Source organism: Wickerhamiella sorbophila (genome assembly GCF_002251995.1).
Source record: "Wickerhamiella sorbophila strain DS02 chromosome Unknown contig1, whole genome shotgun sequence".
NCBI lineage: Eukaryota > Fungi > Ascomycota > Dipodascomycetes > Dipodascales > Trichomonascaceae > Wickerhamiella > Wickerhamiella sorbophila.
In genome coordinates, this window is record NW_020193984.1 from 1,243,014 (window position 1) to 1,263,070 (window position 20,057).

At 49.4% G+C, this 20,057-nt stretch overlaps 18 protein-coding genes across 18 annotated transcripts; 10 read left to right on the plus strand and 8 right to left on the minus strand.

Annotated features, from left to right (window-relative positions):
* Positions 1–4: 4 nt before the first annotated feature.
* On the minus strand, positions 5–1,378 carry B9G98_00738 (RuvB-like helicase 1; the record flags this gene model as incomplete). The annotated part of the gene is made up of 1 exon (XM_024807296.1): positions 5–1,378. The coding sequence occupies one exon, from the start codon at positions 1,376–1,378 to the stop codon at positions 5–7; it is 1,374 nt and encodes a 457-aa protein (XP_024663064.1).
* A 62-nt stretch (positions 1,379–1,440) lies between these two features.
* B9G98_00739 (GPN-loop GTPase 3) lies at positions 1,441–2,259 on the minus strand (the record flags this gene model as incomplete). Its single annotated transcript, XM_024807297.1, has 1 exon — positions 1,441–2,259. The coding sequence occupies one exon, from the start codon at positions 2,257–2,259 to the stop codon at positions 1,441–1,443; it is 819 nt and encodes a 272-aa protein (XP_024663065.1).
* A 46-nt stretch (positions 2,260–2,305) lies between these two features.
* B9G98_00740 (putative zinc transporter cis4) lies at positions 2,306–4,279 on the minus strand (the record flags this gene model as incomplete). Its single annotated transcript, XM_024807298.1, has 1 exon — positions 2,306–4,279. One exon carries the CDS (start codon positions 4,277–4,279, stop codon positions 2,306–2,308), a length of 1,974 nt encoding a protein of 657 aa, XP_024663066.1.
* Positions 4,280–4,459: 180 nt separating this feature from the next.
* Positions 4,460–5,335, plus strand: B9G98_00741 (COP9 signalosome complex subunit 5; the record flags this gene model as incomplete). Its single annotated transcript, XM_024807299.1, has 1 exon — positions 4,460–5,335. The coding sequence occupies one exon, from the start codon at positions 4,460–4,462 to the stop codon at positions 5,333–5,335; it is 876 nt and encodes a 291-aa protein (XP_024663067.1).
* Position 5,336: 1 nt separating this feature from the next.
* B9G98_00742 (Protein PBN1) lies at positions 5,337–6,617 on the minus strand (the record flags this gene model as incomplete). Its single annotated transcript, XM_024807300.1, has 1 exon — positions 5,337–6,617. The coding sequence occupies one exon, from the start codon at positions 6,615–6,617 to the stop codon at positions 5,337–5,339; it is 1,281 nt and encodes a 426-aa protein (XP_024663068.1).
* A 233-nt stretch (positions 6,618–6,850) lies between these two features.
* On the plus strand, positions 6,851–7,357 carry B9G98_00743 (hypothetical protein; the record flags this gene model as incomplete). Its single annotated transcript, XM_024807301.1, has 1 exon — positions 6,851–7,357. One exon carries the CDS (start codon positions 6,851–6,853, stop codon positions 7,355–7,357), a length of 507 nt encoding a protein of 168 aa, XP_024663069.1.
* A 50-nt stretch (positions 7,358–7,407) lies between these two features.
* Positions 7,408–9,669, minus strand: B9G98_00744 (Rho-GTPase-activating protein 8; the record flags this gene model as incomplete). The annotated part of the gene is made up of 1 exon (XM_024807302.1): positions 7,408–9,669. The coding sequence occupies one exon, from the start codon at positions 9,667–9,669 to the stop codon at positions 7,408–7,410; it is 2,262 nt and encodes a 753-aa protein (XP_024663070.1).
* A 126-nt stretch (positions 9,670–9,795) lies between these two features.
* Positions 9,796–10,131, plus strand: B9G98_00745 (hypothetical protein; the record flags this gene model as incomplete). Its single annotated transcript, XM_024807303.1, has 1 exon — positions 9,796–10,131. The coding sequence occupies one exon, from the start codon at positions 9,796–9,798 to the stop codon at positions 10,129–10,131; it is 336 nt and encodes a 111-aa protein (XP_024663071.1).
* Positions 10,132–10,239: 108 nt separating this feature from the next.
* B9G98_00746 (GTP cyclohydrolase-2) lies at positions 10,240–11,409 on the minus strand (the record flags this gene model as incomplete). Its single annotated transcript, XM_024807304.1, has 1 exon — positions 10,240–11,409. One exon carries the CDS (start codon positions 11,407–11,409, stop codon positions 10,240–10,242), a length of 1,170 nt encoding a protein of 389 aa, XP_024663072.1.
* A 192-nt stretch (positions 11,410–11,601) lies between these two features.
* B9G98_00747 (hypothetical protein) lies at positions 11,602–12,126 on the plus strand (the record flags this gene model as incomplete). Its single annotated transcript, XM_024807305.1, has 1 exon — positions 11,602–12,126. The coding sequence occupies one exon, from the start codon at positions 11,602–11,604 to the stop codon at positions 12,124–12,126; it is 525 nt and encodes a 174-aa protein (XP_024663073.1).
* A 50-nt stretch (positions 12,127–12,176) lies between these two features.
* Positions 12,177–12,494, plus strand: B9G98_00748 (Cytochrome c oxidase subunit 6B-like protein new16; the record flags this gene model as incomplete). Its single annotated transcript, XM_024807306.1, has 1 exon — positions 12,177–12,494. One exon carries the CDS (start codon positions 12,177–12,179, stop codon positions 12,492–12,494), a length of 318 nt encoding a protein of 105 aa, XP_024663074.1.
* Positions 12,495–12,510: 16 nt separating this feature from the next.
* B9G98_00749 (Diphthine methyltransferase) lies at positions 12,511–13,431 on the minus strand (the record flags this gene model as incomplete). The annotated part of the gene is made up of 1 exon (XM_024807307.1): positions 12,511–13,431. The coding sequence occupies one exon, from the start codon at positions 13,429–13,431 to the stop codon at positions 12,511–12,513; it is 921 nt and encodes a 306-aa protein (XP_024663075.1).
* A 197-nt stretch (positions 13,432–13,628) lies between these two features.
* On the plus strand, positions 13,629–14,618 carry B9G98_00750 (Cyclic pyranopterin monophosphate synthase, mitochondrial; the record flags this gene model as incomplete). Its single annotated transcript, XM_024807308.1, has 1 exon — positions 13,629–14,618. The coding sequence occupies one exon, from the start codon at positions 13,629–13,631 to the stop codon at positions 14,616–14,618; it is 990 nt and encodes a 329-aa protein (XP_024663076.1).
* Positions 14,619–14,731: 113 nt separating this feature from the next.
* On the plus strand, positions 14,732–15,157 carry B9G98_00751 (Cyclic pyranopterin monophosphate synthase accessory protein; the record flags this gene model as incomplete). The annotated part of the gene is made up of 1 exon (XM_024807309.1): positions 14,732–15,157. One exon carries the CDS (start codon positions 14,732–14,734, stop codon positions 15,155–15,157), a length of 426 nt encoding a protein of 141 aa, XP_024663077.1.
* An 84-nt stretch (positions 15,158–15,241) lies between these two features.
* Positions 15,242–15,673, plus strand: B9G98_00752 (Myosin regulatory light chain cdc4; the record flags this gene model as incomplete). The annotated part of the gene is made up of 1 exon (XM_024807310.1): positions 15,242–15,673. One exon carries the CDS (start codon positions 15,242–15,244, stop codon positions 15,671–15,673), a length of 432 nt encoding a protein of 143 aa, XP_024663078.1.
* A 90-nt stretch (positions 15,674–15,763) lies between these two features.
* On the minus strand, positions 15,764–17,544 carry B9G98_00753 (Transcription activator of gluconeogenesis ERT1; the record flags this gene model as incomplete). The annotated part of the gene is made up of 1 exon (XM_024807311.1): positions 15,764–17,544. The coding sequence occupies exon 1, from the start codon at positions 17,321–17,323 to the stop codon at positions 15,764–15,766; it is 1,560 nt and encodes a 519-aa protein (XP_024663079.1). The 5' UTR covers positions 17,324–17,544.
* Positions 17,545–17,781: 237 nt separating this feature from the next.
* On the plus strand, positions 17,782–18,876 carry B9G98_00754 (tRNA-aminoacylation cofactor ARC1; the record flags this gene model as incomplete). Its single annotated transcript, XM_024807312.1, has 1 exon — positions 17,782–18,876. The coding sequence occupies one exon, from the start codon at positions 17,782–17,784 to the stop codon at positions 18,874–18,876; it is 1,095 nt and encodes a 364-aa protein (XP_024663080.1).
* A 30-nt stretch (positions 18,877–18,906) lies between these two features.
* On the plus strand, positions 18,907–20,049 carry B9G98_00755 (Protein dom34; the record flags this gene model as incomplete). Its single annotated transcript, XM_024807313.1, has 1 exon — positions 18,907–20,049. One exon carries the CDS (start codon positions 18,907–18,909, stop codon positions 20,047–20,049), a length of 1,143 nt encoding a protein of 380 aa, XP_024663081.1.
* Between the last annotated feature and the right edge of the window lie 8 nt (positions 20,050–20,057).

Consider the following 20,057-nt stretch of genomic DNA (forward strand, 5'->3'; position numbering starts at 1 on the left):
CAAATTACACCAAGTAAGAGCTGTCACCCTGGACGGTCTTCAAAGACCGCGAAGCATCCAAAAACAGGTCCTGAGCCTCTTCAAGATCCTGGACGGAAATAACTGACCGGCCGTTGGCATCGGTAAGAATAAACGAAGGAGCCAGCAGTTGCAAAGCGTATCTAAGAGAGGTCTCAACACCAATAACAGCCAGGCGATCAAGAGCATCAGCTTCTAAAGGTGAGCCCTCAATAGAGGCTCTGCTCTCGATGATGGCCTTAGTTTCGTCCTGCGAATAAGGAAGCGTCCTAATGATCAGAAGGCGATCCACCAAATCAGGAGGGACACCATGGGCGGAGACAACGCCGTCGCTGCCGCGAACAGTGGTCATGCCACGGTTTGTAGCCAAAATAACCACAGGGGAGATCGAGGACTCGAGAGCCCGGTTCAAGTAGGTGAAGCACTCAAGATCGAGCATGTGGACCTCGTCAATAAAGAGCACACCGGGAATGAGCTCAGCGATACCCTGATCAATGTACTTTTGCACGACTTTGTTGATTTCCGACCGCAACTTCTCAGTGATTTCGGTCTTCTTGGGCTTGAGAAGCTGGCCCATCATGGACATAATGTCCTGGCCGCCCTGGGGTCGAGCGTTTGCAACATCCAGGTCGTGCAATGTGACATCCTGCACAATTTCTTTCTTTTTGTGGACTTCGCCTTTGGGCAAAGGAACGTATTCTTCGGCTTCGAGATCGAACTCGGTGGCATACACATCGCTGCGGCCAACGCGCTTCACGGAGCCGGTGTTGGCCTCGATATACACGACATCACCAACAGAGATCTTTTCCTTTTGAATACTCTCATAAATGCTAGGATCAAGGCGGAGCTGTTTGGTTCCCTTGGCGGTTTTCAAGCCAACTACAACGTGCGAGATGGTCTTGCCATAGCCACCCAGGGGGTTCTCGGTCTCCTCTGGCGTCATCTCAGTGACTTCTCCCTCATAGACTTCTTTTGTTTCCTTAATACGAATACCAATAGCCCGACGGAAGTTCTCCATGAGGGCCTCAGTCTTCTTGACCTCAGCACTGTACACTTCGCTGCCGACGATGGGGCAGAAAGGCACCTTTGGTCCGAGTTCCTGAGAAACAGCCAACGCCAAAGCAGTCTTACCGGTTCCCGGAGCACCAGCGAGCAGCACAGCCTTGCCGCTGAACTTCTTGGCCTTGATCATATCCACAACCACGCCGCACGCTTCACGCGCCGATTGTTGGCCAATGAAACCAGAATCGATCGACTTGGCAATGCCTTCATCGTCAAGTCCAAGCCCCTTGATATGCGTATGAGCAGCAGCCCGATCCCGAGCAGCAGTGCTCGTCTTGACCTCGCTGATTTCAACCATGAGTTTTGAGTAAGCGAAAATTGGGATCTTTCAAATATGCTATATAGTAGGGAAAAAAATATTTAATCGTCCATTTCAGGGATTTCAAATGCATCATCAGGCTCTTTAGGTTCCTGGGATTCCTTCCATTGGGTTACATCGTCAATGTGGCTCAAAATAAGCTCGACTGATTCGCTGTTCTGAGCATGTAGAGGAAGGAACTGGACCATCCCGAATTCTTCAGTCACTTGGGCAATGGCCTTGGAGAGATCGTAGTACTTTGGATTCATTTCTTCGGTCGCCTTATCAGCCATAAGCAAAGGATCAGTGTTTAGGTATTTCTTGATTTCGCGTTTGGGGACATCTTTCAGCATGTCAACTTTGCTCAAGATGTTGATGTGGGGTATCTCGAGGAGAATCATAGCCGACATTGCGGATAGAACGCCAGAAAAGTATTTTGCAGGGTCCATGACGAACGGAGCCTCCAGCAGATACGCCGCACAAAGTCTGAAGTTCAGATGTTCAGTCAAATGCTTTACCAAAGTTGGCACAGCGGGGAAATGGGTATACAGTTCGATCTGACCGGGGCAGTCGAAAATAAGGTACTCCTCGTCATAATCTCCGATCTCGTGGTCTAGCCAGTCCAAATTCTCTAATAAAAACTCGTAGCAATACATCAAGGCGCCATTGGGGCCTAGTTCCAACTCCTCCATGACATCGTCAACTGATACAAGGTCTCGAATGTCAACGCTGAACTCGTACTCCTTGGGCTCTGCTGCGGGATCGAAGTTTACAATGTGTGCTCTGCGACCCTGAGCTGTGATGTTTGCTATAAGGGCGTTGCAAAACGTCGATTTGCCCGCCCCCGCGGGGCCCATCACCATTACTCCAACTCTGGACATGATTAAGTAAAGATACAGAGAAGTTTCATAGGTTAACGCTAAGAATCTATATTTTTTGGCACCAGCAATTAGATCCGAAAATTTCCATTTGAACGACGATGTTTTCGATTCCTGATTCCTTGAATCTCTCGACGATTTTGGCGCGCAAATCACTGTACTCTGCTCCCAGCGCGTATTGAATGTGAATAGATCCGCGAATGTTCTTGCCATCAGACCAGAATTTGGGAACGGTATATGATGCAACTCCTGGAAGGACAGATATATCACTCAGAACACTGCGCATGTCGTATTCTTGCGAGCTGCCCAGTTCTAGGAGTAGAGTACGGGCCGACGCTTTCACGAGAGGCAGTGCTGAGAGAAAGATGAGAATTGCAATGATGAGAGAGGCAATGGCATCGAATCCTGCCCAGCCAAAATAGTGAGTAAGTAATGTAGAAATAATAACACCAACAGAGCCTAGGGTATCGGCCAGAACGTGGAGAAAGATTCCATGCATATTGTCACTTTCGTGGCCAGAGTCACAAGCACTAGCTTCATGCTTTACTTCGGTGTGTTCAGAATGCCCGTGAGCGTTTGCATGCGATTGCTCATGAGCGTGTCCATGGGAGTGTCCGTGGGAATGCCCGTGAGAGTGTCCGTGGGCATGAGCGTGGTTAAAAGAAAACAAGCCGAATAGATTAACAATCAATCCAAGAACGCTGACAATCAATAGTTCCGTTAGCTTTTCGAGCTCAACAGGGTTGGAAATCCGCCCGAATGACTCGAAAACAATGCCTACCGAAATAGCTAAAAGCAGACAGCCATTAGCAAACCCAGACACTGTTTCCACCATAGCGAGGCCGTAAGGGAATCTCGAGGACGGGGGCGACTTGGCCAAGATAGAAGCGACAAGCCCAACTAACAAGGCAAGACAGTCGAAAAACATGTGGATACTATCTGACAGTAATCCAAGCGAATGAGAGAGAATGGAATAAAACAGCTGGATCAACATAAACATAAAGTTCAGTAAAAAGAAATAAAAGATGTTTCTTGTATCAGCATGGGCAAGAATCGAGTCTAAAACCGACCATGTCGCCGACGGTTTTTTCTCATCTTCTTCTTTTAAATCCGCCTTTTCTTGCTTGAAAAGTAAAGTGGGTAGCGCAGCTACCAAAAGTAAAGGGCTCATCGTAATAATTCCAGACATCAATAAATAAGATACACCATTGGCCAGCAAAGGATTCAGTCTTGAAGGGTAGGCGTCTTTTCGAACCACAATAAACACCGCTAAGGATGCAGCACAAATAGCTGCCAAAACAATAACCGCAGAGGCCGGACGAAACACTAGAAAAGCCCCGCCAAGCGTCAAGCCGCCCAGAGCACAAGAAACTGTGGGGTTGATAGCTGAGGCAGTTTGAGAACTAAGCCACCAGAAGGCATATGCAAGAAAAGGAATTCCCACACATTTCTCGATATTCTCTGCTGCTTGCCAAACACAAATACCGGCAATCCAGACTAGCCAATAAGGTCGAGAGCCCGTTCCTGCCAAAGCAACCGTAGCTACTAAGGGTGGGGGAAATACAGCAGTTGCAACTGTTATTGATGCGATTGCAAGCATGAACAGTATAGTTGACATGATAGATGTTTCAGTATCGCCTGGTCTTTTGTTCAAAGCCACCGCTGGCCCCGAGGCCAAGAGCACCCACCCCGGGACTAGAAACGCAGTTGGAACCAGCCCAACTACAGTGGCCAAAGATTGTGCCGAGGCAAGTCCTGTTGCAATGGCAATAAATGACGGGATGCTGCGTATAATCGACCATTTGCTGTCGACCGGCCCAATGGTAACCGGTGGGGTACTCTGCAGCCAACTGTGCGACGTGTATCTTTGAAAATCTGAAAGCATTCCTGGTACTGAATGAAGACCCCAATTTTGTTCGGTGATTGTCCCTCGACGAACCGGTGCAAGTTTCAGAGTATCTCGGTGTTCCAACGGAGGCCGCAGGGGTGTACTACCCTGACGATGTGAGGCAGGTCCATTCATGCTTTACTGATTTTTCAAACTAAACCTTCTTTTCTCAGGTGTGCTGTACAGTATAAACCCAATCCTGGTTTGGAACCTACTTCAATCGGTGATGTCACGTCGCTTTGTCACTACTATACGAACATGAGACGATCTAGTCAGGGCAGATCGCAGTCAATAGACTCGAATAGTAGTGGAGACATGCTGTACAGCCGACCCAGTGAAGAGCTTTCCAAGGTGCTGAGAACTGAGCCGTGGAAAAGAGACATTGAGTACTTTCAAGAAGTGCACGTATCTGCGTTAGCTCTGGCAAAGATGGCCACACACGCAAAACAAGGCAAGCACGAGGAGATCATGGGTATTCTAACCGGAAGCGTTATTGAAAACGCATTTGTGGTGCTGGACTGCTACGGGTTGCCCGTTGAAGCAACTGAGACCCGGGTCAATGCCATGGGTGAGGCATACGAATATATGGTCCAGTACATTGAAAGCCAGCAGTCTACTGGCAATTCCGATAATATTGTGGGCTGGTACCACTCACATCCGGGATATGGCTGCTGGTTGTCGGGAATTGATGTTACAACCCAGCAACAAAACCAAGCATACCAAGATCCGTTTCTGGCTATTGTCGTGGACCCTGTACGCACTACTACGAGTGGCCAAGTGGATATTGGGGCCTTTAGAACATTTCCAGAGGGTACCACCCGGCCAATTGTGGGAGCCAATCGTGAAGCGACCCTCAGCAAGTACGGTGCGCATGCTCACAAGTACTATCCTTTAGAAGTTTCCTATTTCGGCACTTCTCTAGACGAACCAATTTTCGATCTGGTCTGGAACCGGTATTGGACGTCTCTGCTGGCAGAGTTGCAATTGAAAGAAGATAGAGAGTACGGGATTAGTCGGCTTGCCAGTGTCAACAACCGACTGAACCAGCTAGGCAAAGTCAATCTGGAAACAAGGTCGCACACAAAATGGGGCAAGCTGGCCGCGCTGTCCACTGAACTGTCAAAGTACGCTTCTAATGATATTGGTAGTTTGGTGAGCCAGAAAAATTGTGACGCCTTATTTAAACAATAAACTATTCGTTTTTTAGCTTGTGCTGAGCAGACAGCCTTTGCAAAATCGCAAAAATAATAAGAAAGGTGCCAGCGATGACGGTTAGAGATGTGGCACTGTAGACAAAGTCGCGGTGTTCAGGGCTAATCACCGGGATCTTGTAATGTACTGGTTGCGACTCCAATATGTGGTAAACGGTATCCTGAGGGAAAATACTTTCGAACGACAGCCCTGGGACGTGCTGCTGAGGGAAATCATCATCTTGGCACGCCCAGAACACCAGGGGATCACCAATCAAGTGGTCAATATGTAATGCAGGGGATGGCTCTTCATAGCGGGAGTGGATGGGAATCTGGTATGTCTCATTGTAACCGTTGCCAAGTAGACGGAAAAGAGCAGTGCTCCCTTTGGATGTCTGCCAGACCGGCTTCTCTAGATCAGTTTCGCCCCAGACCCCCAAATTCTCCAAGGGCGGCTGAACACGAGGCAAGTCACCCATTTGATACTTGTCGATGAACAGTGACTTGGGCAGGTCCAGCTGGGCAAACAATTTGCAGCCATAAGGGATGTTGTATTTTGCAACATGCAAGTCTAGTTTGAAAACAGGATGAAGGCCATGAGGGTCATCAAAGCGACCAACTGCCTTACCAGGCACCCTACGAAAAGAGGGAACCTGATGGAACATGATCCGGTTTACATCAACACCTACGTTGTGAACAAACCCGTACAATGTCTTGTCTGCCGGTGTACTCATTTTGTCTACCGATAAAAACCCCACTTCTGTCTTGTCGCCGGTTTTCTCAATTGTTTCGAACCAGTCAGCTCGAGAATACCACGCCTCGATAACCAAATCGTTTGCTTCCACACCGGTTAAATATTCGTTTGCATATCCTGAAGTGATTTTTAAAGCATACGCACCATCTGGTATCCCGTATTGCTTCAGACATGCGAAACTGGGCTTGATGAGACTGGTGTATGAATCCCAGTTCGCAGCTTGAACTATTTGCGACTCGTCAATATCGATCCCACACTGGGCCAGCCAGGGCAGTAGACTCGACCACTCGGTATCCGGCAGAGTATCAACGTGTAGGCCCTTCTCCACGGGAGGGTCGAAAACGCCGTCCGGATGTATTTCACTCGTCCAGCTAACGTACACAATGGACCCGTCAAGCGCATGAGGGACCACAACCCGGATATGCTTTTCCCCCTGCAGTCCAGACAATTTCACAAGGTTATTCTCCTTGATTTCCACTGGATTCTCCCCATCAGCATCATCTATCAAATATGTGATACGCGTTCGCATTGTCAGCAGACGGACCCTGGGCGACAGGCCCTATATAGAGCCCACGGGTAAGTTTGGACTAGTAGAGCTTGGAGATAAAAAAACACATTAAACTTAACAAGTAGAAATGCCAATCGTCAAAGTCGCCCTAATAGAAAAATCACGAGACCAAAGTGGCTGGCGATTTCATGCGGCTCTCTATGTAATATACTTTCCACGCGTACCCAGCCATCCTCCTTTGTAACCGGCACCATATGGACCATCCCTCCACACCACCGGGAGAGATAAGTTTCCCACAAACGCCGGCGACGCCGCGGTTTGGAGCGTTCGAGGACCATGAGCATCCCACCAAGCGGCACATGCAGACGCCAGTCCGCCCCAAAGCCGCGTCGCGCCAGACCAAACACCTGCTCATGACGCCCGGCACAACCCCGCGCAGAAGAGTGCTGTTCCCGCCCGCAACACCAGTTAGGGGTTCTGGCAGACAGGGAAGAAAACACACGGCTACGAAGCTGTTTGCGGCGCCAGCAACGCGTCAGGATTCGAATCCGGCAGTCTACACAACGGTCGCTCCCGACCAAAAGCAAAAGGAGATGCCTCCAAATGGCATGTGGTACGTATTTCGAGGGAAAAAGGTGTTTAGGCCCTTTGCTGCCGATGAGGACGAGCGTCCTACGCCAACAGTGCTGTTTCCCAAAGCTACCGCTACTAAATCAACCACTCCAGACTCCGAAGAGGACACCGACCTGGAATGGGACTGAGGCATCGCTGGCGATGCATTTTTCAACTTTATTTAATCGATATTATATAACTAATTCTCAGACAATTGCACAGATTCGAGTTCTTCGGTCTCTGGGTTCGTGGGCAATGCGTCGAATCGCGGCATGGTAGGCGTTTCCGGGCTCTTCATGCCATCGTCTTTTTCAATGCTGGAACGTCGTAGTTGAGTTGTGATTTGAGCCACCCGGTCCTCAACGCTGTCCCGTCGTTGGACAAAACTAGCCTCGCGGGAGGGCTGCTGGACGGCCAGCTGTTTGAGTTCTTTGAACAGACGGTCTCGATCAACAAGAAGGTCTCGAACAAGTTGGGTGGAGAATGAGTCGCTGAATGTCAGGGGCGACTCGGATTTGGGTCGCAGTATGCAGCGTCCAACTTCTTTAGCAATCCTTTCGATGTCCTCTTCCTTGGCTTTGGCGATGGTGAGGAGTCGATTTAGGTGAGCAGTCAACGCATCAAGCGTTGCAATATTGTTAACCCGCAATTGGCCCAGAGTCTTTTGCACGGCAGTGCGACGAGCCTCCGGACTATCGCTGCGGGACTGCGCATAGATAGCCTTGAGCACTTCGTAGTATCGCGAGGGAATGAGGCTATCAGGCAGCTCTAGCAAATACATTTTCAACACACTCGCAACAACTGGCGGCTCATAGGCGGTAAGAATTGAGCGATCGAACTGGTTCGATGTGTTGATTTCTCGGCGGAGCTCGTGGCTGGTTTTGAGGGGTACAGAGACCTGCCACAAGCCAACCCGCACATCGTCATTCTCGAGTTTGGGGTAAATAAGGTCCAAATGAGACAAAACGGTTGAAACCAGGTACGGAACATGCTTGCGATCACCGCGGCAACGCAGCTCAAGGTCCATACCGAAAATAGTACCGTCTGCTGAAGAATAGTAATTATCATAAACCGTGACTGGAGGAAGAAACGAGCCCGTACGATAGCTTTCAACAATGTATCGCAAATCACTGGCCGGATTAGCCGACTCCTGGTACACCAGTGCTTTGTCGACAGTGGCCTGAAGGGCCGGGACTGAGTTTGACAGGGCGGCTAAAAAGTCCAGCATCACCGCTTTGACAGCCTTCAACCGATCCAGTTCACACCTTTCCATGAAGTGCAAATGGCCAACAATTAGTTCCTCAACCTCGCAGCGAGCATTGTCGAGGATGGCAACATTTTTACGGTATTTTTGATCCAGTTCTCTAACTTCACGAGCTAGTTTCTCAATACTCTCATAATCCTCTTCTTTGTTTCCAGAGCGCCTGAGGTATCCGGAAACCGTTTCAGACCAAGATTCAGTAGCAGCACTGAAAGAATCAAGGGCACTGGATACGTGGCCAAGACCAGCAAACTCAAACGAGCGAGGCCGCCATTGGTACTGCATAACAGATGAATTGGCAAATTTCGAGCCCACTTGACCAACTAGGCGCAAAAACCCGGCGTCAATCAGTTCTTGACCAATCCGCTCAGAGGTGCTGGTTGATTTGGAGCCTTCAACATTTTCTTGAATCCATTCCGTGATATTTGCACCAGTTGCAACATTTTCATAGGTTCCCAAGATGGAGACTTTGACATTGCTGCGGGGGATTTCATTGAGCATGCGAGCAATCAATTGCTGCGCCTGCTCCGAGTTGTAAACTCTATTGTTGAGAACCAACTCTTCAGAGGTCAACACCTCCTCCGACTGCTCTGAGCCGGCTTCTGTTACACTAGTGTTGGCAGTGCCCGGCATATTCGGTGATTGAGACGCTTCTGGAGAAGGTGATCTATTTTCACTGGTTGTGCTTATAATTGAGGTGTCGGGGGCCGGTTCGGGGCCCGCTGTTTCATCCTTTAGATCCTCGAGCAACCTGCACTTGTTGAAATAGCGCTTTTGACTTTTGTGAACCTCCGCGAGCTCCCGTTCGTACTCCTTGACCTTGCGTTTTAGGAGTGTCTGAGAGTACTCGACGCGGCTGGCATGTTCTTCGGACCACTTGGAGAAAGGAACTACAACCATTGTGCGAATATTATTGGCGACTTGGAGATGGAACTTACCTTCGCGGCCCATTTCAGCAACGATCCCACCGAAGGCCGTTCTCAAAGTGGCACCATCGTCTTTGGCAAACCCGTTCTTTTTGGGTGCATGGTTTGTAGGTATGTCTGCCAAGCGTTGGCCGTATGTTTCTTCTATCTCGGCTCGAGTGGCCGCCAGCGCGAGGATTTCGCTGTTTTCAACAACGCCCTGCCGTAGCTTGGTGAAGAGCACATCGAGGCCATTGGCGTACCCAGGCGACCAGAAATTATCCACAAACGACATATTGGATCCAGTGGATGATCAACAGTGCGTTTCAACAACTACCAGAATGTGCTTAACGGGGTGTGAGGATAAAGGTGCTACCGTCTCAAGCTGGTTTCTAATGACGCAGCGCCCTTACCCACGGACATGCCAGTTTATCCTCGGGTGGCCATTGAGTTTTGTACGGCGTGCAAATGGAATTTACGGGCAGCATGGTACTTGCAGGAGCTCTTGTCAACGTTTGGCCATGACCTGGGGGAGGTGGCACTAATCCCAGCGGCCAGTGGAGTGTTTAGAGTAACTATAGAGCTCGAGAGCGGGGAATCAAAAGAGCTGTGGGACCGAAAGAAGCAAAACGGGTTCCCGGATTCGAAAGAACTCAAGCAACTAGTGCGCAACGTGATTGATCCCTCACGCAGCCTTGGGCACTCGGATACACCAGGCGGTCTCGTGACCGATTGCACTACCTGCCAGGAGAGTTAGCATAAACCAGCAGGCAAAATTAAACTCGTCTACTTAAAGTAATAAATGAAAGACTGTACAGCTCTGGGATTCCTCCTAAACACCGAGAATATAAATGGAATTAAGTTTTCACATGCGATCACCCAGATCCAGCAAATGACCCATGCGGTTGACCTTGGTTTCCAGATACTTGTCGACTTCTTTACTTGAAAAGCCTCCTTTCTTTTGCCATGAGAGCGGAACCATGGGCACTCTCTGGGTCACATGCACTTCGTTGTTTTTGCCCTCTACGGCGGCGATTTTGTCTGGGTTGTTGGTTAAGAGTCGGATATTCACAAGGCCCAGATCGACGAGAATGGCAGTGGCCATGGCAAAAGAACGAGCATCTGCTGGGTGTCGCAGCATTAAGTTGGCCTGGACAGTGTCGGCGCCAAGATCTTGCAGGTTGTACGCCTTCAATTTCTCGCCTAGTCCAATGCCTCGGCCCTCTTGACGCAGGTACACAATACAGCCACGGCCCTCAAGAGCCATGAGTCTTGCAGCTTCATCGAGTTGCTCGCCACAGTCACAGCGAGCGCTCCATGCGGTTTCGCCAGTGTAGCATTCAGAGTGGATGCGCACCAGTGTCTCACCGGACTTTGCTGGCAATGGTTGCTTGGGTTCGACGCTGCTAGTCCGACCGGGGTATAGTCGTCCTGTATAGGCGCCGCGAGTCATGCGGTCCTGTTCAGTCTCGCCAGGACGAGCCTCGAATAAGGATTTTGAGTGGATGTCTTCGCCATAGACAATTGCTAGGTGCTCTTTATTGTCGACATTATTCGAATAAACGTGCAGAAACATTTCCGTACCGGACGTCGTAGGAATACGAGCACGGCTTTCGCACACAACTCTAGGAAGCTCCTCAAGCTGGCTCTGCACCCGCTGGACCTCGCTCACAGATAGTCGGGGCTCCGAAAGGACAAACTCCGGGTCATGCTGGACCTCTGCCGCTAGGTTAACAGTACTTTCACTGGGAGTGAACGGCGGTGACACCATACTCATAGAGCTCAGCATATTGTCTCCATTAGTGCCACCAGGGGTCGCCGGATCTGCCATGGATTGTTGCATGTAAGCCGGGGAAAGTGCTAGGTCCGGATTTCTCATCAAGTCCATTACTAACGACAGCCGCTTAGAATGACCGTTGACGGTAGGGCAGCCGTCGTTCGACGAGCAGGGGGACGAGGAGTCCAGGCTCCAGTCAATTACGTCTTCAATGGTGAGTGAATCTAGTGAAAACCGACGGTTGTGTGTATTTTTCATATGCTTGCCGTGGGGATTGCTTTACTGCTTTATAGCCAAGCCTGCAGGCCTGTTGTACCACCCAATTTAATATTAACTTAAAAAAACTTTCCGAGGCTGAAACTATGATACATTTTGCACAGCCTCGGTCGAATACTGCGTCTAGTCGGCTGAGCACCCCGGGAGCGTGCTTCAGCACAGCAAAAGTCGCCAATGGCAGCTCAGATCAGGGCGTCAACCAAGCTGAGATTATCAATTGATCCAACGGCACCTGTGCCTCGTGGGGCAAGGTTTCAACTAACCTTCATGACACCAAGAACCTGGGCACTTGTAGGCGGATCGGTGGGAACTTTGGCATTAGGGTACTTTGCCCGCCCATTTTCGACTGGAACAAACAGAATTTATGTTTCGGTCAGACGCCAGAACGATTTCGAGCCATTGACGTCTTTGCCTAACCCCTTACTGGCCAACTTTTGTATTTACACAGACCCGCTGTCCCTGCAAGTATCCGATGCTTTGAAGTCAATTGTCAACGACGAGACTCCTTTCCCCGTGAGCTGTGTCGACATTGAGTCTGATGAGCCCGACGTCCAGGATATCCTTCGCCGCTACGCCGTCAACCGCATCCCGACGGTTGTTGCTCTGCGTGGTGGCAACCCCGTTTCTTACTTTACCCCCAAAAATCTTGACAATCTCGAGCAGAATCTGAGAAATTGGATCGCTGAAATCGGTTCATAGCTTTAGTGTATATACCTATAGAGCCTTGTTCTCAACTTCACATCTGACAAATGGGTTGGTTCTCCAAATCGCCTTCGGAGCCAGTGGTTGTCCACACCAAGGAACGCAGAAAGTGCTGGGAAGCCCGGGATGAGTTTTTCGCCTGCCTCGACAGCAACGAAATCGTAGACGCAATCAAGGACGACAAAAAGGCCCGCAAGGCCTGTCCCGCACAACTCGAAAAGTATGAGAACTCCTGCATCGAGACGTGGATCGAGTACTTCAAGCAGAAACGAGTTGCTGATCACACGCGCCAGCAAAAGATTGCTGAGCTTGAAGCCAAAGGATATAGGCCCCTGGACACTATGCAGGTCAAGGAAGTCCGTTGATTATACTGTACATAAATTAACTAGGCGGAGTCCATTTCTGGACCAGGCGGTCGTAGAAACTACAGCTGTAGCCATATTTGAAATCGTTCGACCACGCGGCTCCATAGACCATACTCTCGTGGTTCGTTAGCGTTCCTATGACCACAGGAAGCTCGAACCCGGCCTTGGGTTCAAGCACTCGAAGCCCGCCGTACATACAGCATGCAATTATAGGTCCATTTGGTTGACTGGGAATCAGTCGCCAGACGCCACCCCCGAGATCAATATTGCCTTGCTCTCTTCTTGACCTGCCGTCAACTACCCTCAGCTTATCGTCATAGCCGCCTGTCCAGATCACCTCCGGAGCATCAGGTATGATTGATATGGACGTCACTCCGGCGTCATGGTGTCTCATTTTCCACATGACTTGACCCATTCGTACATCATGCATTGCAAACACCGCGTCGTCTCCTCCACTGTACAATTGAGTGTGTGATTCGTCAAAATCACATGTCCAAGCCTCCAATGAATGAGTGGGAGATTTCCACACGACCTCTCCTTTTTCAGTATCAATATATGCCACTTCACCTGTCGACAAAGTAGCCGCTACGAACCCCGCAACAGGCATGATCTGCAAAACAAGAACGCCATCTTCAACCAGGATCGAGCGTTCAAGCACTGCTTTGCTATCGACGAGCCTCCAAATCTGAATCGATCCAGTGCTCTGGGCAGTATAGATCTTACCGTCGTGATATCTTACATCGAGAATAGCACTCTCGGTAGGCAGAGAAGACAACAGATCCAGATCCGCGGAATACACGTCCAGCGACCCATCACGCACTTTTGTTTCTTCATTAAGCCTATAGGTACCGATCACAATCTTATCCTCTATGGTTATGAGCGCACATGGCGGCAGATCAGGCAGTGATTTTTTTTCAACCTGGAGCTCCCTCGCCATGTCTCACCGTAGTAATCCGGGGAGATCCGCTGGTGAGACATGCTTGACCCAGATATGGGGTAGGTGGCGAAAAATACAGTTTAGAAGCAAATGTGCGCAAATAGATTGATTTAAATGAAGTTTTCGTAAAGTCGCCTCTTTCAACCTTTTCCCCTCACTTTCTGTCTTTATCATCACTTCCCCTCTTATCTTATCGCATGGCCAAACGGGTATTGACGGACACGTTTAATCGCACCCATAACTATCTGCGTATTTCGTTGACCGAGAGATGTAATCTCAGATGCTTGTACTGTATGCCTGAGAACGGTGTGCCGCTTCAAGCCGACGACAAACTTCTTTCCAGCCAAGAAATCGTCCAGCTGTCAAAACTCTTTGTATCCCAAGGAGTGGACAAAATCCGATTAACTGGCGGTGAACCCACGGTCAGAAAAGATTTTCTTCCACTTTTTGAGGAAATTGGCAGCATTGAGGGCCTCAAGGAATTAGCGATCACGTCGAACGGCATAGCTCTACCCCGCAAATTGCCCTTTTTGAAAGACGCAGGACTGACTGCGGTTAATATATCGCTTGATACACTTGTCGAAGCCAAGTTCAACTTCTTTACTCGACGCCGGGGGCTGCAACGAGTTCTTGATGCCATTGACAAGGCGATCGAAGTCGGAGTGCCCAAGGTCAAAGTGAATACGGTGGTAATGAGAGGCCAAAACGATGACGAGATTCTGGACTTTGTGGAAATGACCAAAAATAAACCTATACAAGTGCGATTCATCGAGTACATGCCGTTTGAGGGCAACAAGTGGTCCAACAAGAAAATGGTTAGCTACTTTGAGATGCTCGATATCATTACCCGAAAGTACCATATCAGTCCCATCACTCATCGACCAGGCGACACCGCCAAAAACTTCTCTGTTGCAGGACACATGGGCTCGGTGGGGTTCATCACGTCTATGACGTCTAATTTCTGCTCAACATGCAACCGGCTGCGCATCACTGCAGATGGAAATATGAAAGTATGTCTATTTGGCAACGAGGAGGTGTCGTTACGGGATATGCTGAGATCAGGTGCTACGGAAGCCGAAATGCTCGAACTAATTGGCCTAGCCGTTGGCCGTAAAAAGGGCGCCCATGCTGACATGGATCTGCTAAAGACAATGAAGAACAGACCTATGATCCTGATCGGCGGGTAAGTTGACCAAACGTCCTAGACCTATTTAACTATACTGACTGCAGTCGGTCAAACGGCATTTCTAGACGACTGTATTCTAGATTAACCCATGTAGACGAAACGGGTAATGCTCATATGGTGGATGTTGCGGGGAAGGCCGAGACTAAACGCCGGGCTACAGCAGTTGGTCGGATTCTGTTCGCCAACCACGAAGTCCCCAAGCTGATCAAAAGTAACTCGCTCAAAAAGGGAGACGTCCTGAGTGTGGCCCGCATCGCTGGAATCATGGCCGCCAAACAAACAAGCAGCCTCATCCCTCTTTGCCACCCCCTGCCTATCACCAAGATACAAAATAACTTGTTTATGGAGTCCAATGCCGTGCGAGTAGAATGTACGGTCGAATGTACGGGTAAAACTGGAGTCGAAATGGAGGCACTGGTTGGGGCCTCCATGACCCTAAATACCGTCTACGACATGTGCAAAGCAGTGGACAGACATATGGAACTAAAAGATATAAAAGTTGTCCAAAAATCCGGCGGAAAACACGACTTTAGCTTATAACTTATCATAGATCTATGTACCCCCCCCTTGAGTGCGTCTCTTTAGATGTTTTGGTCAGCGAAGCTAATGTTTACAAATACACAAATGTCTGCAGACACCAAAACACTAAAGGACGCGTTCGCGCTTTTTGACAAGAAAGGAAACGGCCAGATTCCCCAAGAATCGCTGGGAGACATGCTTCGTGCTGTCGGCCAGAACCCCACACTTGCGGAGATCCGCGATCTTGAGTCGGGTCTTTCTGGCGAAACCTACGATTACGACACGTTTGTCAAAGTTGTCAATCGCCCTGATGGCTTCAAGTCCCTGGGCCAGGCTGAGGACTATGTTCGCGGATTCCAGGTATTCGATAAGGAAGGCACCGGCGAGATTGCCGTCGGCGAGCTGCGGTACATTTTGACTTCTCTTGGCGAGAAACTCACGGATGGCGAAGTCGATGAACTGCTCAAGGGCGTCAACGTTTCGCGCGACGGGAATGTCAACTACACTGAATTCGTAAAGACGATTCTGTCTCAGTAGAATATACCAACTATTTTATAAATCTATAAAGCGTCGATGCTACAGTTAGGTGGGTAAAAGATATAAAATATAATAAAGAAATAGGAGTTTTCATCCCAGAATTGGCAGGAAGTTTCCAATCATCATCATTGGAATGCCAAACAAGTCCTTTCTCAATGTCAATACGCATGAGGTTTTCACTGGCTGACCCTGAGGTGAGACTAATGTACAGGTGGACATAATGGAACCTGTAGAGTCGTTGAAGGAGATATCGCTGAACATGCGAAAATAGTCCACCACAGACTGGTTGTCCATAACTTCTACAATGAACCGACCGGTCCCTTGGCCCGAGTTGAGCAGCGTTTCCATGGGCCAGCCCGATAGAACGCAAAACTCGTGGCCCACAGCAGCAATCTGGCCTGTTCGCCGCCACACGATCGTTGGCGTGCCAGAATAGACAAAGTATTTTTCGTATTCGAGTAGTGTTCGCTGGAAATATTTCTCCATAAACACCAGATCGTCTTCAGTCAGTGAGTTTGTGATGGCGATAAACGAAGGACGATAGCTGGCCATTGATCTCACAATCTCCATGAGATCGGCTCTTGAAAACCTGCTTTTCAAGTACCGAATAAGCGCATGGAAACCAGGGGTATACGGAAACGGTCGCGTGACAGATTGGTAGATCTCGGCTGGGGTTCGTTGCTGTCCCCGAGCCATTGTCATTACCGTGGTTGACGATTTTGTGCGTAACAGACCACTTAATCGTCGGTTGGGCACAGACTGCTGAGGCTGTAGATATGGTTCCTCAAGAGAGGAGGTTGCGGGATCAGGGTCGGGCGCAACCTTTTCGTGAATCGTTAAAGAAATCGGAGGTGGGCGGTAGTCGATCCAGTCGTCAAATGGCGTCGAGGTTTGCTGCTCATGTTGAAATAAAATATCACTCAGGGATTGCTGGTTTAGATTGTAATTGTTGATTCTTGGCTGGTAGCTTGGGAGCGACGGTGTCCGGTGATGTACCCCGGAGTCGTCGCTGAACGAGGGTGACGACTCCGATTGATCCACTTGCAGGATATTACCCAGCACACTGTACTCCAGGTCTGTAGTCTGACTCTGAAACTGGTGAGGACCAACAAACCTGTGAGGCGGGGCACCCGAGGTGGGACCTGCGTACTGATCGTAGTACGGCACGCCATTCAGCTCAGCCTGGACCTGTGGAGGCACAGGAACAGCAGCAGACATGGCTGAGAGAGAACTCGGAGCCTGTAATTGGGGCACTGGCTGAGATACTGAGGGCGTATGTGAGATATCATATTTGCGGGCCGGGCGTCTTGCCGAGGCATCGGGCACGCTATTCGGAATAAAGTCCCCGCCCAGGTATTTAGCCTTTTTTCGTACACCGTCGCGACAAGTATCTGCAAAACCCCTTTGTACACATCTTTCGCAAGGCCGGTTATTGTCGCAAGTCAAGTGAGTTCTTTGACAGTGAATACACGCTCGCACCGCTTTTCGGCGTTTCGGTTTACCTGTGCGCTCGCTAATAACTGAATTCTTGTCGCCCGCGGCGGGTTTTTTAGGCTCCTGTGTAGTTTTCGTTTCGGAAGCCGAGCCGGACTCCTGAGAAGCAAAGTGGCTTGACGCACTCGGAGCGGTCGATGGTTGGTAAACAGACATAGGGAAATATCTATAATTCCAAAGTCACTAATCGTCGTGTTGGCGTCAATGTGATGCGACTGAATAATATTTGCGCGTACTCTCGCTACCTCAAACCGCTCGAAGTTATTGTGGGGTCGAACTGCAAAAAAACCTGGGGCAGGGCGATCGATGAATGATTAATCACCGGATTTCGGGCTTGGTGGGGGAGTTTGAAAGGTAAAGAGCGGGATTATTCATTATCGGGTATTTACACTACAAGAGCCGGAGCTGTATGAAAACAAAATGACAGAAAAGTTGGGTGAGCACCCTATAAGCCTGTCAATGCAGAACATGCACGAGGAACCGTCCAGGTTTCAACGCAAGCGTTTACTAACACAAGAGCGAGCCGGAGGAGTGTTACCCGGCCCACGTCCGAGGGCTGGGTCACCCTTATGATAAGCAGTAGAATCTTCCGTTATACCAGAGTGTACTCAACAATGTCGGACGTCACAGCATTGACCGAGCTGTTTTCTAAGGTTCTCAAAATCCAGCCTAGCAACGACGATATCCTGAAGGAGATCAAGTTCGAATCTTTCACGGCGTCTCAGCAGGCTCTGATTCACCAATCCTTGACTCTGTCGTCTCGCTTGCCCGAGTCGCTCCCCGAGATGAACGATGTGTTGCGCCAAAGTACGTACATGTTGAACACCCAGAAGCCGACTGAGATTGACTCGGTTGTTTTTGGCCGTGCCGAGCGTTTTGTGCGCAAGTTCTCCAACGAAGATGCTGTAACCCACCGCCATGTTGTTCGTTGGGCAGACCTTGTTCAGAACAGATTGAAAGTTGACGATAAGATTGCATTTGAGCTTGATCTCGCGGCTCCTCGTGAGATCAAGAAGAAGGAGACCAAGGACGCAAAGGACGCAAAGCCCAAGGAATCTAAAAAGGAGGTCAAGATCAAGGAGGAGACCAAGGAAGCCAAGCCCGAGGACGCCAAGAGCGCTGAGGACGCCAAAAAGGCAAAGAAGGAGAAGAAAGAAAAGGCCAAGGCCAAGAAGGATCCCGTGGCTGCTCGTCCAGTTACTCCGGGTATGATCGATCTGCGGGTGGGTTTCATTCAAAAAGCTGTCAAGCACCCCGACGCCGACTCTCTGTATGTTTCGACTATCGACGTCGGTGAGGACGAGCCTCGTACCATCTGCAGTGGCTTGGTTAGCTATGTGCCTATTGAAGATATGCAGCAGCGTTATATTGTTGTTGTTGCTAATCTCAAGCCGGTCAAGATGCGCGGTATCTCTTCCAATGGTATGGTTTTGTGCGCCAGCAACAAGGAAGACGGTGTGGTCGAGTTTGTTAACCCCCCCGCTGATTCCAAGCCTGGCGACAAGCTGTTCTTCGAGACCTACGATGAGGAGCCCGAGGCCCAGCTCAACCCCAAGAAGAAGATCTTCGAAACCATCCAGCCCAGCTTCTCGACTAACGAAAATCTCGAGGTGATCTTCAAAAAGGAGGGCGAGCCTGATCGTAAACTTATCAACAAAAAGGGCGAGGCTCTCAAATGCTCTACTCTGGTCGGTGCTAACGTTAGTTAAATAGTAATTTGTCTGCCGGCTTACTACACAATGAAACTCATTCGTCGGTCTCTGGAAAAAGATCAGAGTGGCACGATCACTCTTTGTCCAATGGACTCTGAGGATATGTGGTACATATACAATCTTGTTCAGGTTCACGACGAGGTTGAGACGAAGACCATGCGTAAAATCGTGCCCAAGGGCAAAGATGGTACCCCTAACGGTCCCAGCGTCCGGAAGCTGATAAAACTAAAAGTTCGCATTGAAAAGATTGATTTCGATCCCGAGGGAAGTACTCTACGTCTGAATGGTCCGGTTGTAGATGACCACCCTGAAGTTAGTGCTGGTACTTACCACACTATTCAGCTTGAGCTTGAACGCAATTTTACCCTTTACAAGGACGAGTGGGATGCATTTGCTCTAGAGACATTGGAAGAAGCAACAAGTGTGGCAAATCGAAGCGAAATCGGCGCAGTTGTTTTGCAGCCTGGTTTGGCGTATATTTGCTTGGTCACAGACGCTATGACCGTTGTCCGACTAAAAGTGGAGAAAAGCATTCCCCGGAAGCGAAGAGGCGATAACTCGGCACATGACAAGGCTATGGAGAAGTTCCTTACTTCGGTATCTGAGGGAATCAATCGAAATATCGACCTGGATAAGGTCAAAGTGTTTCTTCTAGCAGCCCCAGGCAACTTGGGCACCGATCTCTACAACCATATTGTTCACGCAGCTGTTTTGGCTAACGATCAGAAAACAATAAAGTCAAAGTCTAAATTTTTGCGTGTGCACGCTTCGTCGGGCCATTTACATGCTCTCCAGGAGGCGCTGGCCGATCCTAAAATCCAACAACAATTGCAAGATACCCGATACGGAAAGGAGACAGCTGCTATGGACAAATTCTTCAAAGCTCTTAATGATGACAATGGAACAGCTTGGTACGGACCCACACATGTCCAAGCGGCTATCGAGCGAGGCGGGGTTCAAACCTTAATGATCACAGATTCACTGTTCCGCTCGGTTGATCCGGTGGAGCGAAAACAGTATGTTGAAATGGCAGAAAGCGTCAAGACTGCTGGAAAAGATGTTCTTGTATTCAGCAGTTTCCATGCGAGTGGTGAACAACTAGACGAAATGACCGGCGTGGCCTGCCTGACATTCTATCCTATGCCAGAGCTCGAGGAGTTGGAAGAGTAAGCTATGTA